At 42.1% G+C, this 24087-nt stretch overlaps 1 protein-coding gene across 3 annotated transcripts in view; it reads right to left on the reverse strand.

The window, feature by feature from the left end:
• Positions 1-24087, reverse strand: part of ccdc85cb (coiled-coil domain containing 85C, b) — a 69520-nt gene that overhangs the window by 10528 nt on the left and 34905 nt on the right. For 2 of the 3 annotated variants that reach the window (XM_054748407.2, XM_054748406.2), the window contains exon 2: positions 10387-10466. In XM_054748407.2, the coding sequence (XP_054604382.1) occupies positions 10387-10466 (80 nt within the window). Of the gene's footprint in view, positions 1-9467; positions 9510-10386; positions 10467-24087 lie in introns of all 3 variants that reach the window. The other variant, XM_054748405.2, reaches the window with a different exon arrangement.

Genomic DNA, 24087 nt, shown 5'->3' on the forward strand with positions numbered 1-24087 from the left:
ACACACACACAAAATGACATGAGTCCACAGAAATTACTCTCACTAAAAGCTAATTAATAATAATTTGCCTCAAAAAGATTCAAGAATAAATGCTAGATTTTACATCTTTAACCTTCAGATGAATTTTTATATTTTTCCTTCTGTGTCAAACACACGCCAGAAACGATGCCGTTTAGCTCGCCAAAATAAGAGCACCAAAACCAAAGCACTAGATGGTTATAATTTTTTACTGTTTCCCATAGCTGTATTCCTTCAAAACTACATTTTATTACGCAATACAAACTTGGCGAAGTCAGCAGTACAAACTTTTTACAGAGTGAACATTTTAAGGAGCCTGCAGAAATCAATTTATGTCAGCAGGATGCAGAGTTGAGCTGTTTAGTTTTAGTCAGTATTCTGTTGAATTAGTAAAAAAAAAAGCATAAAATGCCCAACGTCAGACCTATTTACTATTAAAATCATTATCTCTAAAATGTATGAAAATGAAATTAAAGAACAAGTTACCCCAAATCAACTTTTTTTCCTGATAAACTGTATAAATGTGTGTCTAATCATGCTGCAGACACGAGTAGTCAATAGTTTTGCACATTAGTGCATTTTAGTTAAAATTGTAAATTTCTGCCTAAAACTGTCAGTTTATTGCCGTTGTCAGGTAAAAACTCTGCACTGCATTTGAATTTAAATCTGCCATCGCGATTGGCTAAGAGGTACCTTAGAACGTTAGCTGGTACCATATGATGTCACAATGTTGTTGTGAGCCTGTGTGTGTGTATTTGTTAGCAGCTCTGCCCTCTTGGTCTGCTAGGCAACAGCATTTGTTGCATTTTTTAAACAGGAGGTGGGAGTTGAGTAAGAATCTGGTAGGAGTGACTTGCTCTTGAATGTGATTATCGGCTTTGATCAATCAGTCACATACAGAAAACGTGAAAATACACCAAATTTTGCGTGACCTTCGTCATCACCCTCTCTTTATTCTGTTATTTCAACTTATTCCGCCTTTCTCGGGATCCACTGATTTCCCTTTTTCCTATTAATTTTCTCTCTCCCTTTCCTTACATTTTTAAATCACTGTTTAATTGTTTTTAATTTTAAACATATTCTTAATCAATTTTTGAAATCTTTTCATATTAAAAAGATTTGTTTCTGTGAAGCACCTTGTTATTTTTATTTTGAGAGGCGTTATATAAAAGATTGTTTTCTTTCTCGTTCTTTTCAAATAAATAAAACAATAATCCAAAATGAGCAAGAGTCAGCACAGTCAGCAAATATGAATTTCAAAAATGATCCAAAAAAAAGAGGGGTGGGGTTATTAGTAGATTATTGCAAAGGAGCAATAAACCACACACCATTGCTAAGTGCTAATTCATGCTGGTAATGGCAGATCTCCCAATGGGGGGATTTTGTCCTTCCAGGATCATAATTTTCAATTAAATCAGGAATAATTTTTTTAAGTATTCTTTTAATTACAGTTCTCTGAGATAAATCAGTATTAGTACAAAAATTGGAAATCTGTGTCAGCGCACAAAGCTAGTATCTTTATTTCTATAACCCATTCTGAATGATTTAAAGATTAAAAATAAACAAATAAATAAATAAGTTACCCTGCAGGTTTTGAAATCTTTGGGACTTGTGAGACTTGTGCATTTCTGACACCATTCCTCAAAAGTCTCTTTATATAAATTACTTTTCACCACACTGTGTGCCTCCATCCCCATGCAGAACGACCCTGGGACTTCGTCCTCATCAGCAGCCAGAGGCTTATGGCTCCTGTGGGCAGTGACCAGCCCAGCTTCTGTCTGCAGGAGCGCGGCGACACCACCGCTCCTTGTGACATTTCTCATGTCATGCATGATTTTTCCCTCTAAGAGAGGCATGGTGTTTACACACACGTGATGCCTGCTAGCACTCGGGCTATAAATACGCTAGTGAGCTGAGGGTGTGTTTCAGACATTGCGCTGTGCGTCTGTCTGTGTATTATCTCTGACTCATGCACTTAGGTGAACGCTCACATGTTTTCTAGGCAAAAAGACATGATCAGCATTTCTCTCGTCTCCTCTGTCCTCGGATATCGACCCCCCTCGTCTCTCCTGCTCCTCTGCCCTTTCCCTAGACATTTCCTGATCCCTCCTATGGGTTTCCATATTCATGCTTTTGAGTCTTTCCTTTTTCCCCAGGCTCATCTAAAACCAGTCACACGTCATCAGAATTAGCCTTGTGAAACCAAACCAGTCTTAAGCTTTACTACTAAGCCTGACTGGACCTTGACCACCAAGACCAACAAAGCTATTTGTTTACTCAACAGCTTGGGAAGACTAAAACTCATAGTCCTCCATCCACCCATCCATCACAATGCTCTTGGCGGTGACAGGAAGTGGCGGCGGACGTGATGCTTCGTTTCCTCTTTGAGTAATGGGAAGTGAGTGTAATGCCTCCCTGCTAGCAGCATGCTCAGCGTGAGCTATAATTCAACAAAAACAATATAAAAAGACTGCAATCTGAGTCGCCCACACCAGGATATAATAAAAAAAAAACTATTTACTTTATTTATATTGCACATAAATAAAACTCAGACCAAGACATCTCGTCTTTATTGACCATAAATCAGAGGTGAACCTAATAACTTGGAACATTTGTTTTCAGGGTGGGTTAAACAAGCGTGTAGAAAATAATGTTTAATGCTGGGGGGATTCAGCACAAATGGCAGCATCTCTGCTCTTGACAGTTCTTTTTATAATTGCACATTAACAGTATTGGGGGGGGGGGTGCATTCTGCTGTTGACTTTTAAAGTTTTAATTAACATAATGAAATATTAATAATATTAATGATTAATACCTTTTACAATTATTATTATTATAGTAACATGTGTTTGAGCCAGGAGCTGTGTTAGGCCCTGCTACTTGGGCTCAAGCCCCGAATGTTTTATGAAAAGCCCCAGATCTAAAACATGGAAGTAACATGCAGTACCAAAGTCCAACAGAGAGGAAGCAGCTGGCAGTAGTTTGTATACAGCCTGCCTGAGCCTCCACCACTGAAGAAGCTCTTCAGCAGCCGGCTTCTTCTACAGTCTCTGCCTGAAACGCAAATGCGAAGATGGACATAAGGGCGTTTTTTAGACCAAAAGTACAGCGACAGAACCCCAGCGTTGATGAGACTGGTGTTGACTCAGGTTTGTGAGTCTTATTTGAAAATATTTGTGATTTGTAATTAGAGGTGTGAATCTTCACTTGTCTCCCGATTCGATTCGATTACGATTATTGGGTCAACGATTCAATTCGATTCGATATCCCGATGCATCACGATGCATCACGATTATTTCATATTGATTTGTTTTCATCGATAAATAGAAGATGTCAGATAATTGCTTTTTATTTTTTTTATCTAAAACGTAATTGACACAACCTGCCATCCCTCAAAATCTCTCCACCCACAACAGGTCAGGACAAAACATTTTAAACATTTAAGAAGATTTTACAAAGTAAAACATCTGTTTCCTCGTTCAACACCACGCCTCAGGCTGAGAAAAACACGCTTTGCCAAAACTCACAAAATCTAAAAAAGTACTGAAAACCTACAGGACACATAATGTAATAATAAAATACATAATGGGTTCATATGAGTGTTTAGTGTCTCTGAGCAGCTCTAGAGTCCAATATTTATGCCACAGTTCAAGGATGTCAGAAATAACACCAAATGAAATGTTTGACTTAGTTTGTTATTTTATTTGAACCCAGTGGTTCGTTTCTGAAATGTTGGAGAATGAATCAAGTTCTGTTTGATGCCGAAAATAATAAAACACAAAACAAATTCTACACTTCCAATAATATTTAAGTTGTGTGTTTTATTCTTCCTGATAATAACACCAGCAGAAGGCTGTGGGCTGGATTAGGATTAAATTACCCAGCTGATGGATCTCTTTCACTAACCAGCTAACTACAAACCTTTCCACTAACCTGTCCTGTGTGACCCTCACCCTTTAACCCTCATGTCCATGCTGTCTCTGGAGGAGCAGATAGGAGACAGGATCTCCTGTAACTTAAAATGCACCAAAGCTTCCTCCCAGTTTCTCTTTAAGCTGAATTTAACATCAGTTTATCATCATGGAACAAAAGAATAAAGTGGAACAAGAACTTCTATTTCTCTCTCCTTTTAACTTCTCCGTGTCCCTAAATAAAAGAGACAGACGATCACGCTGCAGTCGCCGTCACTGACCCCGCCCCCTCCCCAAGACCGGATCTCCCTACATTACAACAAGCAGTCTGACTGAACGCTTCCAGGAGAAATAATAATGAAATTATGAAAATAATAACGCGTGTTTGGAGCATCGGTTTGGAGGAGCGTCCTCCGATCGTCTCTCTGAGCAGACAGTGTCTCTCTCTCTCTCTCGGTCGCTGATCGAGCGAGCGGAGCGCGCCGCACGTCAACCCGCTCAATTAGCATAATTCACGGCCCAAATCCAACAGAACCGGTCGGGCTGATTCGGTTCTGGTTTGGTCTCGGGTGACAACTCTAGCGCTCAGCCCTGCAGTACCACATTAAGGCGGAGGTAAATGTGGAGGACGCTCACTCTGACAGATTTGGATCTGCGCTGGTGCCGCCATTAAAAAAACAAAACTACATTCCACTATAATCGATTATGGCGCACTCTTCTACGATGCAGAATCGTTTATGTCCGCATCCCGATGCATCGATTATTTGATTATTTTCCTCAGCTCTATTTGTAATATATATGATGTTGACTAGTGCGTGTCATGTGTGTGTGCGCGCGCGCGTTAAGCCCCGGATCTTCTTCAGACTAAATCCGCCCCTGGTTTGAGCTAAATTGTTCTGATCTAGGTTTGATTGTTATCGTTACAACAAAGCTAAAATCTCCTAACTAAAAACTGTAAGATTTACCACCAGACAATCATCTTGGGGTGATTTAAAAGTTAGCATATTTAGTCTGTTCTGGTGCTAAGCTACAGTCTGTAGCAGATATCGGCTTTCTTAAGCTGGGCGGACACTGTGCGACTTTTTCACTCGTAGCACTCAGCTTCAGTTCAAACTGTACGACTTCCTCGCAGGGCAGATCTCACGAGTCAAGCACTCACACTGCACGACCCAGTTCTCGGATGCGATCTGACTGCTCACACTGTACGTCTGGTAGCAACACGTCTGACCTAAAATATGCTAAAAATAGCAGTTTATACTCAACATATCAGACTTTTTTGTCTTGTTTTGCCTATTGTCCTTCGGGAGTGCTGCAGGAGGACACACGGGGATTTATGGGGGTTGGATGAGGAAAACGAAATAAAGTAAATCTGTGTTTTGTGATCAGTTTAATTTGACATGAGCACGACAAACACGCTTTCTTGACAATCTTTGTGAGTAAAAAAACGTGTAGAAATAAAAACGAACAACGTGTGTTATTAGGGAAACAACGGGCGAGCGGTGTTGATGCAGGATTGCGCATGCGCCGTGAGCGGTTCTGATACTTTTTGGGTCGCAGCTGCTCGCAGCGCCGCTTCAACAGTGCGATACCCTCACGAGGGAAGAGCAAAATATTAAACACGCCAGAAGTTTGTGCGAGCTCACGATTGCTGATCGGTAGCTGGTCACGTGGTGTTAACTGCCTCTCGTAACCCACTGTATACTACATGACGCTCGGCGCAAAACTCGCCCCGATCTTGTGGATTCTCGCATGAGTGGAAAATCGGCTCAAAAAAGTGAAAAAGTCGCACAGTGTATGCCCGGCTTAAGCCCATAAATGAAAGATCATGCAGTTTAGTCAATGAATAGACCGTAGGTCATTAGGCTCCATCTCACCACACCTCAGGTCTCTTACAAATGCAGTAAATGGTTATTGGAAGTGCCATCTTTGAATGGGCTATTAAAATCATTAAATATTCAAAGTCCCACTGAGCTTGGACTTGTTAGCAGTCAAGCAGGAAGCATGAAGAGAAAACACACAAGGGCCACAAGCAGTGAGAATGTTTAGCACTATGTTAATTTGGACTTTCACTGATTGATTTGAGGCATTCTGTGATGAAATAAAACACAAATTCAATGATTTTTTGAAATAAGTTCAAACATATTGTGGATTTTCAAACTTGGTTCAATGCCCCCTAAAATCCAGAGTTTTTATTATCCATCAACAGAGGTGAGACCAAGTCACTGATTTGCAAGTCACAAGTAAGTCACAAGTCTTTCCAGTCAAGTCTCGAGTCAAGTCCAAGTCAAAGACAAGTCCAAGTCGAGTTCAAAGTCAATGATGTGGAAGTCCAAGTAAAGTTCAAGTACTTAACTTTGAAATTTCAAGTCATAATCAAGTCATCTGTCCAACTTCATTTTAATGGCGATAATAAATAAATTCCAGAAATGAAGCTTCTTAAAGCTTCATTTATTTGCTCAAACAAGCAGAAAATGCAATTGATTATAAACAAAGTGCTGCTGCATTTAGCAGTACAAGATCAAACCCAGAACGAAGAATCATTTATGATATTTGTCCATGTCGTGTCACTTTTGTGCTAAAATACCAAATATGCTCAAGTCATCATCAAGTCAACAGATGCAAGTCGATTCAAGTCGTAAGTCATTGGCGTTCAAGTCAGAGTTAAGTCGTAAGTCTTTATAAATTTTATCAAGTGAATTCAGAAGTTATTAAAATAATGACTCAAGTCCAAGTCATGTGACTCCAGTCCACACTGTCCATCAGCGAGCTACAGGCATGACCTGTTCTTGTCTGAATAAGTTTAGTTCACCTAAACTGGTTGGATCTTTGATATGACCGTGACTTTTAGACTTTAGTTCACACAATTTCGATCATGCTGAAGTCAGAGGGTTAACATGAGGCAGATTTATCCAATCAGAAACCAGTTCTGATGTGATCATTGTGCTGTTGGCACATCCAATGTTATCCAAGTTTTAAATATCTAGTTGAGTCTACTTTGTGCAATAAAACCAGTACATCATGATGCTACCACCACCATGCTTAACAGTTGGTTAAATGTTCTCGTTGAGGCCAAACAACTCAATATTGGTCTTAATTGGCAATAAAACTTTTATCTGGAAAATATTTGGTTTGTCCATGTAAGCTACTTCAGATTCAGTTGAACTTGAAACTTTTTGTTTTGGAGCGGGAGATCTCTCTTGGTCCTCTCAGTCAGTGAAGACAGGAACCAGATTCTGGTTTAGGGTAGACTAGAACCTTGTTGGTTCCTGAAAATCCCATCTAATTTTCCTGTCAAGTTTTAGCCTGCATGTGTAATTTCCAGTGTTGATGAGAATACTTTGTAAATGCATTTACAGAGTACTAAACCTGCTTTAAAATGTATGATGATACTTTGCTTAATTCTGGTACTGTATTCTAAATACTTCCCCTTAAAAACAGCATTTAAGTCTATTAAATGCATTGGTAGCTACTCCCATATAAAAACAGGGGATATATTTATGCTCAACATTATGTACCGACTGGGAAAAGGTAAATAAAACAATTTTATTATATTGTTACTTTAATTATTTAAACTTTTTCAGAGATCCAATCACAGCACTCTATTGGTGGGTGGGATGTTACTGAAAAAACAAATAGGGCGACGGCTAAGACCGGCTTTGGCATCAACTTTGAATATTTAAACTTGGACTTCTCTTTGAGCCCAGAGCAGACAGAGGTACCTAAAGTTATTTAGAAAAAGGATGTATTTGCATCTCCTTTCACGGAGTATGGCGGACTGGCTCGTTGACTTACATCTATAGTGGTGAGAACATAATGTTGTTTGTTATCCAATAGCATACAGAAACAGTTTGAAAAACAACCGTTGATCCAACCCACGATGATGAGCCATCAATGGACGGTGGCCAGACTATATATTCACATTAACAGGATAGCTAGAAAAACACACACGCTTTCCAATTGTTTTACAAAAATAACTGTATTCTAAATACCATGTTTAAAAACAGTAACTGTAACGTAATACAGTTGCTCATAATTAGTATTCTAAATATGTAAAAGCGGTTCAAGTATTCTGGTTCTCCCAAACACTGGTAATCTCTGACCTAAGGTTCTTATTAAACTCATGTGAGTTGTGCGTTATGTTATCATCCCACCCTGGGAAAAAGAAGGATTCAGATCACTTCCTCTGTTCTCTGGCAAAAAACTCCTCCACTGAGCTGATCTCTAGGCTCTACATTCCTGTAATAAGAGCCTATTGTTTCCTTCCAGCTGCACATAAGTTTCACTGGTACCGTTTCAAAACAGAGGAAGCTAGACAATATGTCCACTGAGGCAACAAGCCCATTGTTGGAAATCCATCTGCAGACGTTACATAAAAGCCTAAATCAGAGACTAAACAGCTGAAAACCTGTAATGCTGATTTGCCTCACTTTCAAAGAAATGTACTTCCATTAGTGACATCACACACATACACACACACACACACACACACACACACACACACACACACACACACCAGCAGTCAGCCATGTATTATGGACACCTGGACCAACACCATGTTCATTTGTTGAATTATTCAGCCCACCAGACATCTCAACAAGCAGGTGTGTTCTGTTCACGCACCAAAGCACAGCAGAATTCATTCACCAGTTGTACCAAGCACCAAATGCTCCAAGGACAGATAAAAGCCAAGAAAGGCCACAAAGCAGCACCAGCTGTGGGATCTCACAAGCACGGCATGCTGAAGAGGACCGGACACAGAAGCAACAAGGATGGACAGCACTACAAACGGCATATCCTGCCTTCCCTTTTCAACAACCTACTCACCTACTCTCCAACTCTTCCCTGTGACTACCTTCTCAGACATCAACACTAAACTCTGATTCCACCTCTGTGCTTTCGCACAATCCCAAAGCAGCTTTGACAGGAGACATGTGAAGGTGTAAGTTTCCTGCAAACGACGGAGCCTGATTTTCATATTTACATGTCACAACAACACTTATGAAAGCCCTTGAAGTAAACCAGTTTTACAAGATTGATCAGGGATTAATGAGTAGGACTGAGGCAGAAACACGGCGCTGTGACTACTCAGTGAATCATAAATTCTCAGAAGCTAATCTAGCCGGTTTTAAATCCAAGGAGAAGGAGTTTTCCTCGTGTTCTTGTCTGATTGTGTTTGTACTTTGATCTGAGACAGGCTTGTCCTGACAACAGCAACATCTGTCAAGCTTTTTATCTGTGTGGTGAAAAGTATTTGATACAGGATTACCATCAAATTACCTGATTGCTAGAATGTAAACAAACAAACACATGCGGCCATCTTGATAAGAGCAGGAAGAGATAAGACTCCCCACACGGGCCCACTTGTGCCCCGGGTCAGCTTGCTATTCTTACATCCAACTGTACAGGTTTTGCTTTAACTGTCCATTCGTTTTATAGCAGAAAGCATGAAGCTCAAAGCTGTGAAATGCCCCAACACCAGACAACCCAGGAGAGTAAACGAAAGGTCCAGAGCAGAAGACTGAACACCCAGAAAGTTACCTTTTTGGTCTGTATTTGTGATAAACTGTAGCGGTTATAAGCCTAGGGAGAGAAAAATGGTACAAAATCAGCAACATCACTTTATTTGATCCTTTTAGTTGCTGGAAAATCAGGTTTCAGAGCAAAAATCTACACGCAGATTTCTTTAGAAGTTTAGGATTATTTAAAATATAGAGATCCCAAAATCCCTCAACAAACATTAGTCAAGCGGGAGGTTCTTCCTCTTGACTCGTGCGAGACGCCGTGTGGCAGCTAATTGGAGCATTTAGCGCTTAATTATTAGGCTCATTTCACACTGACGGTTCCAGCCTACATGCTGCCTACATGTGAATCTGCTGCAAAATAAAAGGGGAATAAAATCCTTTCAGACTTGAAAATTCATTCTCAGCTGACTGAATGCACCCCGGACTGACTCGCATCAGAAAATCCTTCAAAGATAACTCAATGGATCTTTTTGTGGGTTTTTCTTTTGCTAATAATTAATGATCCAGATCTGAAGGTTTTGAAACTTTTACACACACCCATGTGGCTAATTAGTGTGCCGATTGCTTTCTGCAGACTGACATGTGACCTCCTGGTGAACTACACTAAAAATCTCCCCCTTTCTCCCCTAACACCCCCCGCCCCCCTCCACACACCACATTCTCCAGATCTGAGAAAAGTCAGCGTGAGGTCATTTTTAGGGAAGAAAGGAAAATAACTTTCACTTGATGGCTGTCACTAAATATTTTCCCCTCCATCTCTCATCTTTTGTCCTCTCTGCCGGCTCTCCTCTGACTTGACCCTGAAGAGTACGACTCCACACGAACTAAACACGTATAAACACATTCTCCGGCTAACAAGGGTCTGCCACGATACGCTGCCAGTCACACATTTTGGCATCGTTGAAGAGAAGTAATGGTGCGTGTTCGGGTCTCACCTGAGAGAGGAGCTTATTGTTATCGTCCTCCAGGATCCGAACCTTTGTCTCCAGCTGCCTGATGTAGTTGGAGGAGGAATCTGGAGGAGAAAACAGAAGAGAACAAGAGATTAGTATTTCAAAGAACCGAGAAAGAAAACAATAAATAAAAGCAGCGAGGGTCCGTGTGGCAAAAGGACCACATAGGGCTCCAAAAGCCTTGGCACTAAAACAGAAAATATTTATATTTGGGGTCAAACATTTGTTTAAAGAAAGTTACACAAGTAAAAGGCAAGGGAAGCGATCAAACATGTCTTGGTTTTATGGTAATCATCATCAAAGACATGGCCTGGCTCAAGAACCAGCCAATATTTAGCATGATCAGCTAATCCGAACTTGAAAAATCAGGTATTTGTCTGAGGTCAGTGAACGCACCGCTGCTATTTTGCACTGGCACAAATAATGTCTTCATGCGGAAGTTTTTATGAGGTGAAAACACAAAATTCCTCTACACCTGCATGGTGTTTCTATGTTTGTGTGTTTGTATAAATATCCATCTGTTACAACAGACCCATAATATAAAGTTTTTGAAGGAGGTTTCAAAGGTTATATTAATTATATCACAAAAACATCATAATAGGTTCATTTAGGAAAAAAAAAACATCAATATGATTGTTTTTCTTTCAGCATTCAGAACATTTAAGTAATTTACTTGATCTTTGAGGTTTTTTCTGACTATTTGTTGTGACTGAGGTAAAACATCAAAATGCTTCACAGTAAAAATATTTAAAATCATCAGTTTTTCAAAAACTTTATTAACCAGAAAGATTACTCCTCACCACTTCTTCTGTTTATATGAATCGGAGCCATTTCTAGCACCAATTAGGTTTACATTTATGTGCTGTCCATCAACTTTATGTAGCCAGATGTTGAAGAAGCTCTTTCCTCTTTTAAAGTAGATTTCTCCTGCAACACTTTTCCTATTAATGCTACATTTTGAGATTTGTGGCAGAAACAGATAAACTGTAGCTTTGAGCAGCTCCTTCACAGATCCTCACAACCGTCCTTATCACGGTCTGTTCTGACTTCAGTGAGGTTCTGGAGTTCAAAACGAGGACACGAGGTAGCGTGAGAGTGCGGAGGTGTACTCTGACTCGGTAGGCGGCACAGAACCTGTCATTTAAAAAGGAGTGTTTAATTTATAGAGATGAATGCAGGGTTACAAGAAGGAGCACACTGCTTCATTTGTAACCTTATTTTATTTTGTTTTCTCTGTGGAACTACAGAAAACTGAGAAGGAAAGGCTTTTATTAAAAGTAATAGAAACAAATGAAGAATGTTACTGATAAACTTAATGTTCAACCAGAATTCCTAGAATATAAGTAAATCATGCCGTTTTGAAGTACGATCATTTGTAATGATTGAGTTATCTTTGATTTAGTTAAATTTGGAAAATAACTCCCCTTATGATCTGTTTGCCTTCAAGACAACAACTCTCACCAGCCACTGCCCTTTTTAGCTCAAAAAACAAAATTCATTTCTTTTGCTTGCTAATGTTTATTTACTGTTGCATCCATCTTTAATTGGGCCAATTAAGGTGTCCAAATTCTTGCCATGAAGGCCAAAATGGTCAATTAGTGGTCCCAGGCCATAAAAAGGTAGAAAAATTCCAAAATATTTCTATCTTTAAACATCTTTTCTATCTTTACTCTTTTCAAAAGAAAATCACACAATGAAGCAAAGCATGATGACTTTAGTAGAAAACTGATCTTTAAATCTCCAAAAGTCTCATCTGATTGCCTGTGATTGAAAAATATTTAACTCCTTGGTTTTGTTGGATCGATTTTCTAGTTTCTTGGTCTTGAAATATAAGAGATATGGATCAGACTTTCTTTGGCATCTTTAGCTATGGTTGCACCCAAGCCTCTGTGTAGGTGAAAATTGGTTGATGTTTTTTAATCATTAAATTAAAAGAATTAAAAATATATATTATTGGACCAACCTGCACCATAAGTACATCAGCTGTAGAAGCACATCCAATTAGATGTGGGTTTTTTGCAAAAAAAAATCACATCACAATTTATTCTTTAGAGTCAAATAACAACATTATCATCAGAATTATTCATATTTAATCATTACCTGAAACATAACATATAAACAATGATTTATTATTCATGACACCAGAAAATTATGAGGTGATATTTATAGTAATAAGGCAGCAGGAAGCAGACATAGCCTTAGCTTGATTATGCTAAGTGGCAACGCTAATAAACTGGAACAGGTAGAAACTGGAACTGAACTGAACACCCTACCATCCCTAACATTTAGCCTACTCTTAGCTTGTGGTTCATTTCACTTTTGCGCATATATCTGTGACATTCTGCTCTGTTTCTGACAGCTCCGGTCACCCTGTCTTCGTTTGATCCTGGAAAAAATTAAATTAAACTTAAAAAACATACATTGTGCTCATTCAAGAGTCTCATCAACAAAGTAATCAACAGATTGATGAAAATTTCGATCTGTTATGACATTCCTAACTGAATTTGTAGCTTTAGCTACTAGCTGCAAAGCTAACGTAAACATTAGCTTCACATACCCTCGTAGTTGCAAATATAGGATGAGGCGTACAGCTTAAATCCCTTATCTATTTTTGTGGCAGGAGTTTTAGAAGTCACTCGGCATATTCTATGGACATTTGAAACTTTTTCGGCAGCTCCTGGAGGGAACGTGTATAAAACAATGCCATGTTTAGCTACCGCTATCGTAGCTCAAGCTGGGCTGCAGACCGGAAGGAAGTGGTGCATCCTGTTTAGCATAATGCCGAAGTGGGATGTGCATAACCCCTATTAACATTCAGCTTGTCTTCAGTTAGACATTGGACCATACACTTTACTATGAAACAAGCACCAAAAAAGACAGCTCAACATTCAATGGCTCAAAGTCTTAAAATTGATTCAAAAAACAGTTTATATATTCTTAATATATCTCAAATTATTTTATAAGCTCAAAATTTATTAAAACAAAAACAAATCACAAAGGCTCATGCAGATAGGCACTTGTTAGCCTACGGTTGGACGGCTACAGGAGGAGGCTGGAGTGGCCAGAGCTGGTAATCCTCTAACTGCCTTGCGACCCTTTAATCTGTTTTCATCTGCTGGCCTGACCAGCGGCCAGATCTCAAGCCGATTACAATGAAGGTTCCTCAGCTTTTAGTCATCAGCAGCTAAACAAACAAAGGAAGACCATTCCAAAAGGTCAGAATGATTTGATGAGCGTTTTAAATGTTTTTTTAGCGATGGGTTGTTAATAGTGGTCAGTGGATTCAAACATATTTTTAATCCTATTAAATTGATACTAATGCATACCAATAACTGAATAATTCTATTTTTTACTGACTTGCAATAAGATAATTAAAACAATGATTTGTAGGTCTGAGTCGCCTCTTTATATCACACAGCACCCACACGCCTTCCACTGCACTCTTCTTTGGTTGTGTTGCAGAGGGCTGAATCTCAGAGAGCATAACTTCCTTCAGCCTAACACGTGATGTGGATGGTGGAGCAGGAAAAAGGCTCATGGTCCAACCTTCAGCGCAAACCTTTCTGAGTGGAGTTTGGCTGTAAAATGAGGGTAAACTAAACACCAGAGTACAGCCTTTACCGGTCCAACATGCTACTCTGCCCTTATTTGACTTGAATATGAATAAGCACATCAACAGTTCCCTTTTTATCTCCAATAAGTTGGATTTCAATGGAAATAATTAATTTTATAAATGTCAATGTCTGATGCATTGAGCGTGGGACTGATTTACATCCTGCAACACTTCTGTCACCCGGTAACTTATGCAAGGCCTTGTTTGTAGACCTTGACGATTTAACGCCGCAATCCTGGGCATTCTCTCCTTCAAACTCTCTCATCTTAGTGTGTCTCCCACTATCCATCTGTGGGTCACCACAGATGTATAGTCTCATAGACTGGAGAAAGCAGGTGTGGATGGGAGAGGTCAGCTCTAGCATCTGGATGAGTGCAAGCACCTCTCTGGGGTATGTCCTCTGTCCACCAATTTTCTACAATTGCAGCTCTACAGACCTGGCTCTCAAACTGCTGAAATTTACAGATAAATGACCCTCACTTGCAAGGTGCCTTTCAGAGTCGGAGGACTCCAAAGAGCCTTACACTACAGTGTATCATTAATCCATTCACACACTGATGGTGATGAGTACCCACAGCTAACCTGGGGCGCACCGACTGAGGTGAGGTTTCCAAGCACAGGTGCCACCGGTCCCTCCAACCACCACCAGCAGGCAGGTAAGTTTAAGTGACTTTCCCAAGATTCTCAATAGCACAATTCTCTTCCGGGAGCCAAGATCAAACCTGCAACCTACCTATTGCTAGGCAACCCGCTCTACCTCCTAAGCTGTGATTGAAATCACAATCATTGGTCTCATCCAGGACAATGATGAGTCTGCATACTGTAGAGAGGATTCAAATCTGGGGCTCTGGTGCAGTCAGAACAACCTAAAGCTGGGTCTGCTTGAGACTGTGAAGATGACAACAACCATTGTTTTTTTCTGTGACCATGTCTAACTGCCTTGTATCACCTACAGAGACCTTCAAGTTCCTGGAAACTATTTCCTAGGACATGACGTGGGTGAGGATCCTTACCTAAATTTTCATAAATGTTCAAAATGGGAGGTACTTCCTGGGGCAATTGAAGATATTTGGTTTACCAAAGAAGCTGCTGATCCAATTTCACACAGCTGTGATTGAGTTTGTCCTGTATTTCACCATCACGGTGTGGTTTGTTTCAGCCGCCAAGGATGATACAGACTCCAGTGGACTAAAAAAACTGCCGAGTGAATCATCTGGCCACAATTCCATCAGTACTCAGGGTGTCACACTCTGTCCAGTCTCCCTATTCTGTTCAGTCCTGTGTCCATGTTAATTGCTCCCACCTGCCTCTCATCTCCCAATCACCCAAGGTCCCAGCTCCTTCTGTATTTAAACCCTGTCAGTCCTTTTTGCCTTGTCGGATCATTGTTTCGTTGTCCTGTGTGTTTTATTAAAAACCATTTGAATGTCCCGATCTGTTTGCCTGCCTGCCTGCCTGCTTCCCCTGCATTTGGATCCTCACCTCCGCCGCTCTCCTCACCCGCACATCGTGACAGAATGATCCAACATCCAGAAGGATCCAGTGGGGAAGTCCTGCCCTGGGACGGTCTGCTCCCAGGGCTCACTACCAGCTTCAGCTCCGCACCATCCCCTCCAGCACCGCCTCACCACAGACGCCACCTTCGAACCTCGGCCTTGGCGACCCCCTCCACCCGCCTGGAGCCAGATGGGAGGTTGGGCTGGGAGCCGCAGCTGGACCGCTTCCGCTTCGTGGGCACCAGACTGGCAGTGTGCTCCCCTGGAGTTATTCCCTGTGCTTGGGAGGGAACCCAGGCCCTGCCGTCAACTTCAGCCCAAGAGCTGCGCCATGGGCATGCTGAGGTTCCGGCTGACGTCACCCCTGGCTGCACGGTCTCCTCCCACTCCAGGGGGGCCATGAGAGGGACCAAACCAGCAGTCACCCAGGCGGAGTTTGTCCTTCTCCAGGCTGAGCTGGTCCGGCTGAAGAATCTCATCAGCCTCCGGGAGTTCCGGCTGGACGCTCTGTCCTCCCTGGTTCTCCAGGAGGCGGTACTTCGGTCAGCGCCTCCAGTCCGGTCGGCGGCACCGCCTCCACTCCTGTCAGCGGCACCTCCTCCGGTCAAGCCAGCATCAGCTCCTGCAGCGGCACTGCCACCGGCCCAGCCTGTCCAAGAGGCTCCGCCCCGGCGGCTCTGCCCCGGCGGCTCCGCCTGTCCAAGAGGCTCAGACCCCGGCAGCTCCAGTCTAGTCAGTGCCAAGTCCAGCGCTTCCAGTCAAGTCAGTGCCAAGTCCGGCAGCTCCAGTCAAGAAGTCAGCACCAAGTCCGGCATTTCCAGCCATCAGTGCCACGTCCGGCGCCTCAAGCCAAGTCGTCAGCGCCACGTCCGGCACCTCCATCCAAGTCGGCGCCAGGTCCGGTGCCGCCAGCCAAGGCAGCGACCCCGCCAGTAGCAGCTCCGCCTCCAGCCAAGTCAGCGCCTCCAGTCAGATGCCGGCTCCCCAGACTCCGGCCTCGCCTCCTGTGCCCCAGACGCAGGCCCCCCAGACTCCGGTCTAACCTCCTGTGTCCCAGAGGCAGACCCCTCAGACTCCGGCCTCGCCTCCAGTGGTCCTTTTTTTTGACATTGCAATTAATAACAAGTCAGTGGTTGCCGCCAACATTTCAGTACCTGCTTTAATGTGATCTTAAGCATACAGAAAATGCTATGTCAAAGATTGCCAGTCACTTTAGGGGGTGGAGTGAGTAGCCCCTTTTACAAGACACACCATGCCAGCAAATCAGCGTAATATTACCGCAACGGTGTGTCTTATAAACGCAGCAATAAGCAAGGCTTTTACAAGAAATGGTTACTAATGGTAAAAAGTGATTGTGCTACATACAACGGCCACAGTTTGTGATAACTCTTACCATATTCTGTGATGTTACTGAAACTTAAGTTATTATGACTTTAACATCAAACAAACTGTTTCTAATAACTTCTCTAATGATGTAGTTTATTTAAAAAAGTGCATTTGACCTCTGACATGTGCATAATTACTGAGATGCAGGCGGCGACAGTCTGTGATAGCTGCTACCACATTGTTTGACCTTACTGAGACTTTTAGGGTCACAGAATATGGTAGCAGATATCACAGACTGCAGCCATATTGTAAAATCTCTTTTTAACATTAGCAAACATTTCTTGTCAATACCCAGCTTATGGCTGCAATTAATGTCACTTTTGTCTGCAATAAACATTAAACACTTTATTCAATATCTATGGTCCGCCGCACAGCTTCCTCGAAGTCAGTTAATGTAGCTTACAGTTTTAATGTAGCACTGTATTCTTTTAAGTCAATTTAGGGTGTATAGACCCAACATAATTAAACACTGCCCCCTAGAGTCAAAAAATGTGATAGGTCACAGAATTTGGTGCAACACCGCCTTGGCGATGTACAGATTTTGCAGCATGCGTTCCGCCTTGCTTGGTAGTAATATAGGGAGATTGATTCCAGTTCTTGTAAAGCCACTGGCTGCATTATGCACTTTGTGGGAAGTGGCAAATGTGGGTGGAGTCAATTGTTTGAGTGGAATCAAATATGGGTGGAGCCAAACATACAATGTCTAGCATCTGTTGAGATTTACAGATGCTTTTCGACAAGTACAGCTATGTTAGTTGAAATGCTAGGTGTTAAAGATTTTCTTGAGTATGAAAAAAGTTTTTTTGATACATCATAAAGAAAAATATGTTGTTGTTTTTGCTGAACTGCAGTGAAAACGAAAGATTGATTTATGAAAATTGTATAGATTCTAGAAAATTAAAGCCATGTGATTATTGATAGTTGACAGGAAATTAAATTGAATAAAATGTTTGCAGATATGCACTGAATCTTTAACATTTTCCGAAAGCACAGACAAAGACGCAGGGAGAATACTGCCGTCAGCCTCTCCTTAACTCCAGACTCTGGAGAGTTATCCTGGTGGGAGAGGGGTCGGGCAATTAAACTGCTCCCTGGCTTCCCTGCTACTTCTGCACCCTTTTATCCCAACCCTCCCCTGGGCTTAACATCCTCCACTTTTCTCTTCTCCTCGGGGGTAAAGCTACAGATCATATGGGGATTGCAGTGTCGAGCCAAAATAATTAGCCTTCAAGACTCTGCTCTGCTTCTTCTTGTTTTTACTCTTCCACTGAGGGAGATGCTGTTTTTAGTCACGTTTAACCTAAATGCAATAACATGAGCTATTATAGTGGTACAAAGTGCTGTGAAGACAGAAGTACAGTAAAACATGTTCAGTCAGCCATAAGGAAAGGAAAATAAAAAGGAGGGTCACTTGTATTTACAATAGAGGTTATTTTTACATCTGGAATGTGAGAATGGTTGCGTTTCTGTCCAGGACGAAAGGTGACGCCAACAGAGGTGCAAGTCCACCCGTCGTATCTCAGCGCGTCACTCTCCATCACGTCATTCCCACTGTGACCCACTTCTAGCCACCACTCCCTCTTTAGCTATGCCCCACAATTCATTTCCCTCCATTATTACCTTTGTTCACTATAAGCATTCACAGCTCATGAAGAGCAACACTTTTCTCTGAGTGTCCTCCATGAAATAACACAGCTGTTGCTGGTTAGTGATGCGCAGAAACAGAAAAACAAGAAACTTAATCTGAATAAAAGTTCTTGGCGTGATCCTTTAAAAGGTCTTGACCTGCACTGGCCCTCTTTTGTTTTTTGCAGCACTCCAAAGCCTCCCATCCCCATCTGTCCATAGCAGCTAATCAGCTAATCTTGTTCCTTCTGCACTTCAACACACTTGCTAGACCCCCCCCCGCCAACCACCCAACCCCTCCCACCAAATGAGGCCTGATTTTTCACCAAAAACATAAAACAGCTGCAGAAATCAAGCCACACTCAAAGGCACACCACAAACTCAACTTGACGACTCTTTTCCACACTGAAACCTTTGTAAACACAAAAAAATGGCATGTACAAATTGGACAGCTAACTCCTCCTCTGCAGTTTGTTCTTCTATCTAAAGCCTGATTCATGCTTCTCCGTCAGCTCCAACAGGGAGAGACACGCACGGACGGAGATGTTTTGCCCTCATGCTTCTCCGTCTCCTGGGGAGTGTTGCAAAGCAACTCCCGGCCAGGACAGCAGAGGGCGTATCGCTGTTCTGTGGTATCCTGTCATGTATCCGGTCCAAGATAGTGTGTTTATATTTTGTTTTTTTGTACATAAGAGACTTTTAAACAGACAAAATTGTCTCTCATTCTCCTCCACCTCTTCATGCGCTCGCCACCTCTAAACCCACGTTTCCCGTCATTTCCGTCCACAAATAAAACGCTTGCTGCGTATCTTTTCACTCCTCCAGTCACGGGAAATTAAAACATTCATGTTTTTAGAGTTTTTTTGCAAGGTATTCTTCAAGCGTCTCCATGTCTGCCGCTAGTTATCCTCAGCTCTTTGTTTTTGAGGGCGCAATGGCGGCGGTGTAGACGACAGCGGCGTCCTGACCAATCACAAGCTTGCGTTGTCCGTCTCGTTCGATGGATGTTTAAAAAAGTGGGCTCGACTCCGTGCATACTTGCATGCCTGCCGGTGCCCTACGCAAGGAATGGTGTTGCGTGTCTCCTCACTGATGCAGGAGAAGCATGAATCAGACTTAAGTCAAATCCCAAGATGGGATGCTGGGTGGGACTTGGTTCAATGAGAGTCAAAGCAGGATCCCTCTTAAAAGCAAAACCTAGAGCTCCTTCCATCTCCTACACATCTTTGGGGGGGCAGATCTGTGGCCCCTTACACTCTTTATTGGACGCTCCTATAGAGAAACCTTACATATACAAGCGCGGGTACGCACACAGGTGCTCACATGGTGCTCTCATTAGTATGGACTTGGGCACGTTCAACACATGTCGGCTGTGGTTGGCACTTAATGCACTGTGATTTATCATCGTGATTGTTCAGTAAAACAATGTTGATTTTATATTTCCTCATCAGGTTGACGCAGTGATAGCTTGCTCCTGTTGTATTGCTGTGTGTCCCTTTTTTTTTTCTCTCTCCTTCTGCAGGTCTAGAAGCAGAGTTTTAAGTTTTAAGTATCAGGCGTGACATTAAAAGCAGAAACTTTGATGCTCCACCTGAGAGTAAATCTGTAAGGCTTGTCACCAGCATTCAGACATCAATTCTGTTTGCTTCACAGCCAGACAGGACATGGCAAAAAAAAAAAAAAAAAAAAAAAGCAAAACCTAGAGAGACACATTTGCTGCTAGAAAATGTCTAACAAAAATCCTGTTGACTAATGTTAAAGTGACTGTATGTTGAAATTAGGCTATAAATTGAAGCTGAAGGGAATATTCCAAAACCATCCTCCACCCTGTTGACTCCAAGGTCTTTGCAACATCAAAGAAGCTTTGTTATAATACTACAGTAAAAACTGGGGCCATGCTGTGGAATCCCCTCATGTTCTTAAGTCAGATCCCAGGGCTGTTTGGAAGCCCGCAGTGCATTGAAATCAGTCGGCTTTCATTATTCCTGCTTCGGCTCGGCCTTTCATCTCTTATTCACAGCTGTAGTTTAGTGTTTTAGCACAGAGACATGGATATTCTCTAGGCAATGTGTGTGTATCTGTGCAGTATGGATAAATGTGTGTGTGTGTGTGTGTGTGTGTGTGTGTGTGTGTGTGTGTGTGTGTGTGTGTGTGTGTGGCATTTATAATGCATGTGGGTTGCATAGGTTCCTAAGCTGACAGCCTCAGTTTGTGTAGGAGGGAAGGAAAATGAGCAAAAAGAAAGAGAAAGAGAGAGAGGAATTTTAAACCGAACTGTGATTACACTGTGTGTGTGTGTGTGTGTGTGTGTGTGTGTGTGTGTGTGTGTGTGTGTGTGTGTGTGTGTGTGTGTGTGTGTGTGTGTGTGTGTGTGTGTGTGTGTGTGTGACAGAGAGTCAATCACCTCAAGATGTTGAAGAAAAACAGCTGAAAGAGTCCAAACTCTCTACTTTCTCCTTTGTTTGCGCCAACACCCAGTATAACTGCAGTGAATTCTTTGAAATCAGACCTGAAAATTTCCAGTTATCATACATACAATATCCCAGCCGAACAAAAACTTAGACTAAAACAAACAGCATTTATCCTAAGAAGTGGAAATAAACGAGGATCTTGTTAAAAATGGAAAACAAAACTCAAAAAGAGCCTGATTGGCTTTAGAGATCAGTAGAACTTAAGACTATTTACATGCTGTTAAATAACTTTTGGGGATTTAATAAACATCACAAGAGTCCAAGTTAACTTGGAGCTCTAACTCAACACCTTGCAAAAAATTGCAAATGTCACTCAACTGTCAGGCCAAGTTTCTTGATGCATTAAAGCCCCTGTGTAATGTTTTTACCAGTTTACTATCAAATTCTGTTTCCAGTTCACAAGCTTGTCCCTTTTCATTAATATTTCTCACCAACTCAACACTAACACTAACTACTCATCTCAGCTGTAAATTGTACCTTTTTAAATATATAAACTGTGGTCAACGTGCTTCTGCAGAGCCTGATGGGCTGCTGCACAGGTGATTCAACCACTAAATATAGTGTGTTGGAGCAGAGGAACCACTAAAACGTGCTGGATACCAGCTGTCGAGGCCTGGAATTGAATAGCCCTGTTTTAAACTGTCTGTTGTTGCTTAACTAGCTGAAACTACCTGTGAATCCCCCACCTCCCTACCCCCCAATGAATCATTGATGTCGTTGGGCACTACTGTGTTGGAAGGGTTGCATTGATTTGATGCAGCTGTCTGTTGTTAACTAGCTGAAACTACCTATGAATACCCCTTCTCCCTACCCCCAAGGAGTTGTCGATGTCGATAGGCCCTGTTGTGTTGGAATGGTTGCTTTGATTTGATGCAGGAGGTTGTGACCTGGACTGAAACTGTTTTGGAATTAGGTTTAAAGTTATGTTGTAGGTGCTGGAAAGGTTAAACCTGAGACCTCCTCCTCTGTTTAATGTCGGTCTTTCCTGTTTGACACAGATAGCTTCCTTTACTCCTCTCTCAAACCACCTATCGTCTCTGTTCAGAATGAGTACACTGTCATCTTCAAAAGTGTGTCCCTTGTCCTTCAGGTGTAAGTGGACTGCAGAGTCTTGTTGTGCCATACACTTGTGTAATTGTTAAGCTTCCCCAATGTAAAGGTCTGGACAGTCCTCACAGTGGACTGCATAAACAATGACACTAAGCTTCTGTAAGAGTGTCTTGTCTTTTGGATGAGCCCATTTCTGTCTTGTTCACAGCGTTAATGCATCTGGTGAAACGTTCTGCTTGCTGCGAGAGATTTTTGATCCATCTGAAACTGTGACTTGGTGTTGTTCCAAGATTGGGATTCAATGCTCTGGTTTCCACTTCCTCCATGCGTATGATGGTGGCAATAGGTGAAGAGCCCATGGCGCATCGTGTATCCCCAGCTGCAGTTTATCAGCCTGACCCTCCCATATTCCAGTCGGAATTAACAAAACTCCTGGGATGAGAAGCAAAACTCTTTCAAGAAACCAAAGTGGTCCATAATTCAAACCCCTTTGTACTCCAATGTACAACATTTTAGAACCTGTGATTGATACATCGAGTGAATTAGTGTCTAAAAAATTCTGGTTTCCTGTGCTTTATTCCTGGCTAAACTAGGCAGTTGGGTCTAGTGGTTTAAACTCTTCAACAGAAAACGCAGCTCAGATATTTACTTTGTGCACACGGTCGAGATTCAAGGCACCCTCACAGCCAATCAGCTGTCTTCTTTCTGTTGCATGACAGCACTGAGCTTCAGAGGGTTATATTTTCATCTGATACACCAAAGTTCATGAAATATTTATAAAAGCTTATGGTCCTGGAGGCTAAAATCTCCTCTGATGTTTAATTTTTGTTAAACCAGGCTAACCTCTGACTGGTTGTTAGCTCCTCCTGCTTGGCTTTACTTCTGACAAGCAACAGATGATTAAAAAGTGAATTTCATCCAGTCAATGTTAAGGAGTTGGTGGTGTGCACGAGTCTCTCTTCATATGATGTGTCTGTTCTAGTATGAAGCAACATTTGGCTGTAATCACTTTCACATTCCATGCACATAAAAAACATACATTCTTCTTCAAAAACACACTCCTCCTACGCAGAGAGTGTGTGTGGAGGTAAGGTGCTTCCTTCCTCAGGGTGGGTGCCATGTCTTGTCAGACGGGGTTAGCTCCCTGCCAGCTGATGAGCCAATCGAGCCTTTGAAGCACTTCCAGGGGCCTGTAGATTACGTGCCTGGGTTGCCAGGTTCTGCTACCCCCTCATTAATGCAGCAGGGGCATCCACCTAACTTGTTCCTCTCGGTCACTCTGGCCATCTTGGCCTGGCCTTGAACGGTCTCTGCTCAGCCAAGCAGAAGAAGCACGTTCTAACTCTAAATGACTGAAAAGAGCAGCACCAAGTGTTGACTCGAGATTTTCTGTTAATGAAATAATGGAATCAAGGTAACGGGTAAAAACATATTTTAGGGGTTAATATATTTTTCGCTAATCGGAGGTGTTAGCCCATTTTTAAACAAGACTGGAAATATGTGTGGTTTGGGGGGGGGGGGGGGGTCACTCCCTCTTGTCTGGGAAAGTTTTGCCGTCAACGATACATAAAGTGTATTTTGTTGAACATACACTTTAATGCCGGTGTCAAAAGGTGAGGTCTTGACTGACCAATTGAACATCTTATTTGTTTTTTAGTTTCACCAAAGTTAGTTTTGTAGCTTTTGACCAACTAAAGCCGGGCGTACACTGTGTGACTTTTTCACTTTTTTGAGCCGATTTTCCACTCCTGCGAGAATCCACAAGATCGGGGCGAGTTTTGCGCTGAGCGTCGTGTAGTGTACAGGGGGTTGCGAGACGCGATTAACACCACGTGACCAGCTGCCGATCAGCAATCGTGAGCTCGCACAGACTTCTAGCGTGTTTGATATTTTACTCGTCCCTCGTGAGAGTATCGCACTGTTGAAGCGGCGCTGCGAGCAGCTGCAACCCAAAAAGTACCGGAACTGCTCACGGTGCATGCGCGATCCTGCATCAACACCGCTCACCTGCTACTTCCCTAATAACACACGTTGTTCGTTT

The sequence above is a fragment of the Nothobranchius furzeri genome, chromosome 2 (genome assembly GCF_043380555.1).
Source record: "Nothobranchius furzeri strain GRZ-AD chromosome 2, NfurGRZ-RIMD1, whole genome shotgun sequence".
In the NCBI taxonomy this organism is placed as follows: Eukaryota; Metazoa; Chordata; class Actinopteri; order Cyprinodontiformes; family Nothobranchiidae; genus Nothobranchius; species Nothobranchius furzeri.